The sequence below is a fragment of the Heterodontus francisci genome, chromosome 27, assembly GCF_036365525.1.
Source record: "Heterodontus francisci isolate sHetFra1 chromosome 27, sHetFra1.hap1, whole genome shotgun sequence".
Classification (NCBI taxonomy): domain Eukaryota; kingdom Metazoa; phylum Chordata; class Chondrichthyes; order Heterodontiformes; family Heterodontidae; genus Heterodontus; species Heterodontus francisci.
The window spans coordinates 51,678,524-51,688,639 of NC_090397.1; the positions used below are offsets into that span (position 1 = coordinate 51,678,524).

The 10,116-nt window shown below is 45.2% G+C and overlaps 1 protein-coding gene across 1 annotated transcript in view; it reads right to left on the minus strand.

The window, feature by feature from the left end:
* Nucleotides 1-874, minus strand: part of chkb (choline kinase beta) — an 84,606-nt gene extending 83,732 nt beyond the window's left edge. The window contains exon 1 of the mRNA XM_068059334.1: nt 117-874. Coding sequence (XP_067915435.1) covers nt 117-415 — 299 coding nt within the window. The 5' untranslated portion in view covers nt 416-874. The remainder of the gene's footprint in view (nt 1-116) is intronic.
* Nucleotides 875-10,116: the final 9,242 nt, after the last annotated feature.

Here is a 10,116-nt window from a genome sequence, read left to right on the forward strand (position 1 = left end):
GCAAAGAAGAAAGATGATGATTTTGGAAATGCCTTGAGATGTTTTTTGCGTTAAAAGGTGCTACAAAAATCCAAAAGATTACCTCTAGGATAAGTACTCAAACGGCTCGCTCTTACCTGATGACTGAAATCTGGAACTCCTCCACTGTGATCAACTTCCAGGATCCAGCCAGGAACTCCTTGCACCAGGTATAGGACCGAACCTTGGTTTCCCAGTCCACCTCCTCACTCCGGCCATCTCGATACTGCTCGGCCTCCGAATCCTCGTAGTCCTCCTCCCCGTTGGTGTCGGGCTCCTCTCCTCCGGGGCTGGGGTTCCTGGAGGGGTCTCTACTCACGATTGTGCGCAATCGATGAGGTTCTGGGGTCACTGCATGACAAGCACCATCTCCCTTACACAGAGCTTTCGCCTCCATCTTCTCAACGTTATCAGCAGGAATGGGAGGGAGGGTGCAAAAATCCAGGCGATGCAGAACAACCGTTTTTAAAATAATAAATTTTCAATAGGTCCCAATCTGTAAAATTGCACTGAGGATTTCGATTGCCTTTAAACAACTTACTGGAATATTAACAAATTAAAAGTCAGCCGATATAAAAATAATGCCTGCGCCACACCAATCCACCTCCTTCAAAGATTTTATGACCGTCCCCTTTAAGTTGGGCATCAAGTGAGTGCTGAGGTGACAGGGCCCAAAGTCAGGCGGAATGTTTGACTGGTGGGACAATGCGACGAATAAGACTGACAAAATGGTCAGCCTGGTATACCTCACCAGACTCGAAATAATGTAGTTAACTTAGGCCCCAACCCCACCTGCTTAAATCCTTCCACTAACCGCAGGGGTTCCGCCTCCACGACAGAAAATAAGGCGCAACCAGCAAGAGGCGGAGACACACGCAACTAATTGACAGTTATCTTCCACCAATCAGCCAACGGCTACCTCCCATCGTGCCTCGTAACCACAGATGATTGGGTCTACGATTCTGTTGCGCTGATTGATTGGCTGAATGTTGACGTCAATCAAATTCAGCGCCTGTGATAACGACTTGGCGTGGACAATGCCCTGAAGGGGTGTGATCAATTCTGATGATCCAATGGGACCTGTTCAAACCAATAGCGTGATCCGATTAGTGCAAAAAAAGGAGCGGGAAATCACGGAGCGTGTGATTGACGGTAGTTCTGACCAATAAACGGTGTGAATAGAAGGAAGGGCGGGGATTCTTGATTGACAGTCCCACCGAAGGACGGCCACAATAAGGGCGGATGACATTCCTTGTTCTCTGAACCGCTTTGAACCTCTTGTTCCGATGAAGGGTCACTGACCCGAAACGTTAACTCTGCTTCTCTTTCCAAAGATGCTGCCAGACCTGCTGAGTGGTTCCAGCATTTCTTGTTTTTATTTCAGATTTCCAGCATCCGCAGTATTTTGCTTTTATTCCTTGTTCTCTGATTGGTCCGTTAAGCGGTGATTGAATGATTGACAGGAACTAGGACGAATGGATGTGAGAATAGAAAGAGCGCCAAATACGTGATCGAGGAGTGTGCGGTCCTGTGGAGCTGGGACATCCAGTCAGGTTGGAGGTGAGTGGGCCAAGAGCGCTTTCATTTCGCCAACAGTACAGTGTTCGGGAAAGCTCTGAGGTGGAATAAGCCGCTGTTGTTCTGATTCCATATTGTGGTTCTGTCTTTGGGCAGTACTAGCAGCAAACTATTGTAGAAAACCTGAACTCCCACCCTCACCGATCAGGGTTGCTCCTGTCTGAAAGGGGAGAATGTATCCGCTCAGTTATTTTTGGAAGAATTTGATAGAGTGGTGGTAGAAGGGTCGATATCCAGAGGAAAGAGATTTAAACTAATTGGCCACGCGGAAAAAAAAAATATAGGGCGAGTTATGATCTGGAATGCAGAGTCTTCAAGGTTGGTGGAAGTAGATTAAATGGGAACTTTTTTCAAGCTAAATGCTTGAAAACGAAAAAATGCAGGGCTGTAGAAAGAGCAGCGGAGTGAGTATAATGTGAGAAAGTGTGAAATTGTCCGCTTTGGCAAGAAGAATAATAAGCATATTCTATAAAAACAAGAAATGCAGGAAATACTCAGCAGGTCTGGCAGCATCTGTGGAGAGAGAAGCAGAGTTAACGTTTCAGGTCAGTGACCCTTCTTCAGAACTGGCAAATATTAGAAATGTCAAAGGTTATGCAAGTAAAGCGGGGGTGGGGCAAGAGATAACAAAGGAGGTGTAGATAGGACAAGGTCACAATAGCTGGCCAAAAGGTCATGGAGCAAAGGCAAACAATATGTTTATGGTGTGTTGAAAGACAAAGCATTAGTACAGATAGGGTGTTAACGGACAGAACATTGAACAGCAAGTACAAATATGAAAAAAACAGTGGGTAAGCAAACTGAACAAACTAAGATGAAATTAAATAAACACACAAAAAATATAAAAAAAGAAAAAATAACTAAAAATAAAAGTAAAATGTGGGGGGGGGGGGGGGGCTGTCATGCTCTGAAATTATTGAACTCATTGTTCAGTCCAGCAGGCTGTAGTGTGCCTAATCGGTAAATGAGATGCTGTTCCTCGAACTTGCGTTGATCACTGGAACACTGCAGCAAGCCCAGAATAGAGATGAGAGCAGGGGGGACTGTTGAAATGGCAAGCAACTGGAAGCTCAGCGTCCTGCTTGCGGACTGAGTGGAGTGTTCCGCAAAGCGGTCACCCAGTCTGCGTTTGGTCTCCCCAATGTAGAGGAGACTACATTGTGAGCAGTGAATACAGTATACTACATTGAAAGAAGTACAAGTAAATTGCTGCTTCACCTGAAAGGGTGTTTGGGGCCTGGGATAGTGAGGAGAGAGGAGGTAAATGGGCAGGTGTTACACCTCCTGCGATTGCAGGGGAAGGTGCCATGGGAAAGGGACGAGGTGGTGGGGGTAATAGAGGAGTGGACCAGGGTGTCGCAGAGGGAATGCTCCCTTTGGAATGTTGACAGGGGAATGGAAGGGAAGTTTGGTAGTGGCATCACGCTGGAAATGGTGGAGGATGATCCTTTGGATGTGGAGGCTGATGGGGTGGAAAGTGAGGACAAGGAGAACCATGTCGCGGTTCTGGGAGGGTGAGGGTAGAGGTGCGGGAAATGGGCTGGACACAATTGAGGGCCCTGTCAACCACAGTGGGAGGAATCCTCAGTTGAGGAAAAAGGACGTCATATCAGAAGTGCTGTCATGGAAGGTAGCATCATCAGAGCAGATGCGTCGGAGATGGAGAAACTGGGAGATTGGAATGGAGTCCTTACAGGAGGCAGGGTGTGAAGAAGTGTAGTCGAGTTGGCTGTGGGAGTCGATGGGCTTATAATGGTATGAGTAGACAGCCTATCCCCAGAGATGGAGACAGAAGTCAAGGAAGGGAAGGGAATTTTCAGAGATGGACCATGTAAAGGTGAGAGAAGGGTGGAAATTAGAAGCAAAGTTGATGAGGCTTTCCAGTTCAGGGGAGCAGAAAAAGGCACTGATACAGTCATCAATGTACCGGAAAAAGAGTTAGGGGAGGGGGCCTGAGTAGGACTGGAACAAAATGTTCGACATATCCCACAAAAAGACAGGCATAACTAGGACCCATGCGGGTACCCATAGCAACACCTTTTACTTGAAGGAAGTGAGTGGAGTTGAAGGAGAAGTTGTTCAATGTGAGAACAAGTTCAGCCAGGCAGAGGAGGGTGGTGGTGGATGGGGACTGGTTGGGCCTCTGTTCAAGGAAGAAGCAGAGAGCCCTCGAACTGTCCTGGTGGGGGATGGAGGTGTAGAGAGATTGGACATCCATAGTGAAGAGGAGGCGGTTGGGGCCAGGAAACTCGAAATTGTCAAAATGACGTAGGGCGTCAGAAGAGTCATGGATGGAGGTGGGAAGAGACTGGACCGGCGGAGAAAAGATAGAGTAAAGATAAGAATAAATATGTTCAGTGGGGCAGGAGCAGTCTGACACAATGGGTCTGCCAGGACAGTCCTGTTTGTGGATTTTGGGAAAGGTAGAAGCGGGCTGTCCGGGGTTGCGGGACTATGAGGTTGGAAGCTGGAGAGGGAAGATCTACAGAGGAGATGAGGTCATTGACAGTCCTGTGGACAGGAGCTTGTTGTTCGGTGGCGTGGCCGTGGTCCAGAGGGAGGTAGGAAGAAGTGTCTGTGAGTTGGCACTGAGCCTCTGCAACGTAGAGGTCGGTACGCCATACAACAACAGCACCATCCTTGTCTGCAGGTTTGATGACCTGAGAGAACGGAATGCATCAAGTTCGGAGGGGGACAAGTTAGAGTGAGTGAGGGGATCAGAGAAATTGAGGTGACCAATATCTCGCTGACAGTTTTCAATGAAGAGATCAAGAGCGGATAAGAGGCCAGGGGGAGGGGTCCAGGTCGAGGGAGAATGCTGGAGGTGGGTGAATGGGTCTGCTGTTCGGGGGGAGGACTCTTGGTCAAAGAGGTGAGCCCGGAGGCGACGGAAGAAGAGCTCAACATCGTGCCGAGCACGAAATTCATTGAGGTGGGGACGTAAGGGGATAAAACTGAGACCTTTGCTGAGTACAGAACGTTCTGCATCAGAGAGGGGGAGGTCAGAGGGTATAGTGAATACACGGCAAGGGGTCAGATCAGAAGTGGTGGGGTCAGAGGGAAGTGAAGAGGAAGGAGGATCTGGAGGAGCACCTCTACCTCACCCTTTCCCCTCCCTCCCAGAACCGCGACAGAGTTCCCCTTGTCCTCACTTTCCACCCCATCAGCCTCCATATCCAAAGGATCATCCTCCACCATTTCCGCCACCTCCAGCATGCCCTCCGTTCCCTTGTCAGCATTCCGAAGGGATTGTTCCCTCAGCGACACCCTGGACCACTCCTCCATTACCCCCACCACCTCGTCCCCTTCCCATGGCACCTTACCCTGCAATCACAGGAGGTGTAACACCTGCCCATTTATCTCCTCACTATCCCAGGCCCCAAACACTCCTTTCAGGTGAAGCAGCGATTTACTTGTACTTCTTTCAATGTAGTATACTGTATTCGCTGCTCACAATGTGGTGGTCTCTACATTGGGGAGACCAAACGCAGACTGGGTGACCGCTTTGTGGAACAACTCCACTCAGTCCGCAAGCAGGACCCTGAGCTTCCAGTTGCTTGCCACTTCAGCACTTCCCCCTGCTCTCATGCTCACATCTTTGTCCTGGGCTTGCTGCAGTGTTCTAGTGAACATCAACGCAATGCTTTGGAGAGGGTGCAGAGGAGGTTCACCAGGATGTTGCCTGGTATGGAAGGCGCTAGCTATGAAGAGAGGTTGAGTAGATTAGGATTATTTTCATTAGAAAGACAGAGGTTGAGGGGGGACCTGATTGAGGTGTACAAAATCATGAGAGGTATAGACAGGGTGGATAGCAAGAAGCTTTTTCCCAGAGTGGGGGATTCAATTACTGGGGGTCACGAGTTCAAAGTGAGAGGGGAAAAGTTTAGGGGGGATATGCGTGGAAAGTTCTTTACGCAGAGGGTGGTGGGTGCCTGGAATGCGTTGCCAGTGGAGGTGGTAGACGCGGGCACGATAGCGTCTTTTAAGATGTATCTAGACAGATCCATGAATGGGCAGAAAGCAAAGAGATACAGACCCTTAGAAAATAGGCGACAGGTTTAGATAGAGGATCTGGATCAGCGCAGGCTTGGAGGGTCGAAGGGCCTGTTCCTGTGCTGTAATTTTCTTTGTTCTTTGCAAGCTCGAACAGCATCTCATTTACCGATTAGGCACACTATAGCCTGCCGGACTGAACATTGAGTTCAATCATTTCAGAGCATGACGGGGCCCCCCATTTTACTTTTATTTTTAGTAATTTTTTCTCTTTTTTTGTGTGATTAATTTATTTCATCTAAGTTTGTTCAGTTTGCTTACCCACTGTTTTTTTCATGTTTGTACTTGCTGCTGTTCAGTTTTCAGTCCATTAACACCCTATCTGTACTAATGCTTTGTCTTTCAATACACCATTAACATATTGTTTGCCTTTGCTCCATGACCTTTTGGTCAGCTATTCTGTGACCTTGTCCTATCTACATCTTCTCCTTTGTTATCTCTTGCCCCACCCCCGCTTTACTTACTTATAACCTTTGACATTTCTAATATTTGCCAGTTCTGAAGAAGGGTCACTGACCTGAAACATTAACTCTGCTTCTCTCTCCACAGATGCTGCCAGTCCTGCTGAGTATTTCCAGAATTTCTTGTTTTTATTTCAGATTTCCAGCATCCGCAGTATTTTGCTTTAGCTTGGGATCCTGAGCGGTCTTGACAGAGTGGATGTGGAAAGAATGTTTCTATTGTGGGGGAATCTTGAACCCGGGGTCACTGTTTAAAACTAAGGGGTTGCCCATGTAAGATGAGAATTTTTTTCTCTTACAGGATCTTGAGTCTTTGGAATTCTCTTCCTCAAAAGGCAGTGGAAGCAGAGTCTTTGAATATTTTTAAGGCAGACATAGATAGATTCTTAATAAACAAGGGGGTGGAAGATTATTGGGGGTAGGTGGAAATGTGAAGTAATCAGTTCAGCCGTGAACTTATTGAATGGCGGAGCAGGCTAGAGGAGTCGAGTGGCCTACTCCTGCTCCTAATTTGTATGTTCGTATGTATATTCGACTAATTGGATAGCTCTTGTAAAGAGCTGGCATAGGCACAATGGGCCAAATAGCCTCCTTCAGTGTTGTATGATTCTTCATGAGCTATGGAAGATTAAATAGTTGGGCAGAGTCCATGATAGAATATTATTATCTTGGGTTGTGGAATGACTGGACTTGAGGAACTGAGTGCCCATTTTTTTCTTCCTGTTTGGAGTTCCCATTTCATCTACTATTTGATGCAGTTTTGATATGCCATCCATGTTGGGGTGATCTGCCGCTGCCAGTTGTGTTGGTGGGTATGGAGATATCCAGATATGGAGACTAGCTGCAAAATAAGCAGGATCTCTCCTGACAAATGAGCAGTAACGGACCAGAGCGTTCGTGTGGGGTGAGGTAGTCTGTACATCAGGGTTGTCCAACATATGGCCCATGGGCCAGAATCTGGCTTGCCAATCCTTGATAAATTGTGCTGACTGGTAGTGAAAAATGCAAGCCAAGTGAGTTCAGACTCTTCCTTTTTGAACCCAGTTGTTTTTTTCACTCTATTGCCTTCTAAGTTCTTAATTTCAAGTATCAGTATGTACTGATATCTATCTTGAACAGTGTTTATCCATAATACTTGTTGTTACGGACAGCTGGGGAAATGGTATTGGCGACTTCCACTTTTGATTTTCTACTGAGCATGGGCAGTATTTTTTTTTTTAATTTTTAGCCTGTGTGTTCTGTTTGGCAACAAAACAACAGCGACAGCTTTTCTTGTGGATTTATAAAAAATGGAAGGTTACATTTTTTTATTTAAACAGTAAAACCCAAATTTCTCGTAACCTTCACCCGCTCACACATTCGCACACATAAAGATAGATAGATAGAAGGAAAAGGGTAAAATGCAATTAAAGCTCCAAGTGGTTTAAGAGATCGTGGTTTCCAGAAACTTGTTGAATATTTCCCAGAGGGAAGTCTTTTCAAAGGTGCAGGCCTGGATGTTTGCAGTCTTGAACTTGCTGAGATGTTATAGATTTCTAGTGGCTAAAACTTCAGTCTGGACACAGTGATGGAATTTATTGGTTTACTTTTGCAGGGGGGGGGAGTTTTTTTTTTAAAAAGTCACCCTTCAAATTTCTTAGCTGCAGAAAGTTGAAGTATAGTATCAGCAGCGAGGCTTCTTGCTTAGCTGGACCGATCTTTCAGCCTTTTGCTGGAATGTGGTTTTTGATGTCCTCTTTGGCTGATTTCCCTCTCTCTCTCCCGAAGACTACCTTTTTAAGGGGAAAAAACCCCAAGTTTGAGTTTTACTCAGGTGATTGAGGCTTCATTCCCCTGTGGTGAGCATTCGATGCTCCAGGATATAGGAGCCATCGTTGCATGATGGCCTCTGATTGTTGTCCATTTTCGATGAAGTGTTCTTCACACCCATTGTGGTGACCTTGGCCATGGTCATGACTGTTTGTCTGCAAAAGATTTTTGTTAGTTCATTTCTATAGATAAGAGTCATCAATATGTAATGGGCTCCTTTCAATTTCAATGGGTTCTCCCCAAAACTAATTCAGACAAGATTAACAAGTTTCATCTTCACCAGACAGACATTTGTATTTTCAGTGCAGGGAAGAATGTATCACCTGGCCTCTTCATCCATTTTGTTGGATGGTCAAGTGCCATAGTTTTTCAGTTTTCATTTCATAATTTCTCCAGTGCATTCTTTATTTCATCACGGCTGCTTCCAAATGTGACATTATTGAAGCAAAGATGGCAGCTTATGAATACAGCAAGAAAAGGAAAATTGATGCTGAATGTCGAGCATTCAAAAGCTTATGGACCAATGATTTTTTGTTTTCGAGCACATTGGGTGCGTATTGTGTCTGATATGTCAAGAGAAGATTGCTATTTTCAAGAAATACAATATCATGCGATATTCTACAAAACACGCTACCAAATTTGACAGCCTCACCGTTCAGGTGAGAATCGATTGAGTGAACTTGCTGAAATAAAACATTATCAAGCAACAATCTTTCTTCAAAGCTGCAAACCAGAGTTCAGAGGCAGCAACCAAGATCAGTTTTTTGATAGCCGAAGCAATAGTCAAGAGAGGCAAACTGTTGTCTGATGGGGAATTTGTGAAAGACTGCTTGGGTATATTTACATCTGTGGCATGTCCTGAGAAAACCAGCATTTCACATCAGACCATCGCTAGAAGAGTAGACAACCTAGCATCCAACGTTCAAAATTCTCTGATCAAAAACTCAATACCTGTCGATTTTACAATTTAGGGTTCGATAAAAGGACAAATGTGAGTGGTACAGCTCAGCTGGCAATCTTTATACTAGGAGTCACTGAAACCTTAGAAGTAGTTGAGGAACTGCTCAACTTGTGTCCAATGAAATGCACAACAACGGGGCAAAACATTTTCGATGAAGTAAAACGTGTCTTGGTGAAATTCAGTCTTCCAGAGGATAAACTTTGTGGTTATAACAACTGATGGAGCCCCTGCAATGATAGCCAAGGACAATGGATTCATCTGTCTAATGCTCAAATCAATGCCTCATGAAGTCATCACACATCACTGCATCATTCATCAAGAACAGCTGTGTGCAAAGACCCTAGAGATGAAACATGTGATGGAAAAGGTTCAATTTCATAAGGTCCAAGGGGCTCAATCACTGACAGTTTCAAGCCTTTTTTGCAGAGGTAGGATCAGATCAAGATGATATCATTTACTTCAGCTGTGATTGCTGGCTCAACAGGATGGCCACCCTAGCTAGATTCTGGTCACTGTGTGAAGAAAGAAGACCTTCATGACAAAGGGAAAGATGTAAGCTTCATGGACGATGATGAGTGGTTGAATGACTTGGCATTCCTAGTTGACATCACAAAGTATCTTGCACACTTGAATGTGAAACTGCAAGGAAAGGATCAATTTGTCAACAAACTGTATGAGCATTCATTCAGAAGTTTGAATTGTTTTAGAAACAGATGATTATGAAGAAAGTTGTGCATTTCACAATGCTATCAACAAGGCATGCTGAGACTGTGAACCTTGAAAAGGTATTCTGCTCAGATCAGCAACTTGAGAGATGAATTCAAACAAAGGTTTGCAGATTTCAGGGAACACTGCAATGAATTGAAGTTGTTCGCAGATCCATTTGGAACAGATGCCACTGTTGTCATGACATGTTCCGAATGGAACTAATTGAGACCCAAAATGACAATGACATGGAGAGCTTTCACAGAAACATAGCCTCCTGGCATTTTATGGTTGATATGTTCTCTCAGTGTCTTATCCAAATCTATCAAAACATGCACTTCGCTTCATTGCACTGTTTGGCAGCACATATTGCTGCGAACAGGTTTTTTCAAAAATGAAAAGCGACAAATCAAGGTCACTCTTGACAGATGGACATTATCTGGAATACTCCGCATTGCCACATCAAGTGTGCGGCTGACATTGACAACTTGTGCAAGCAAAAACAATGCCAAGTATCTCACTAAATCAGGG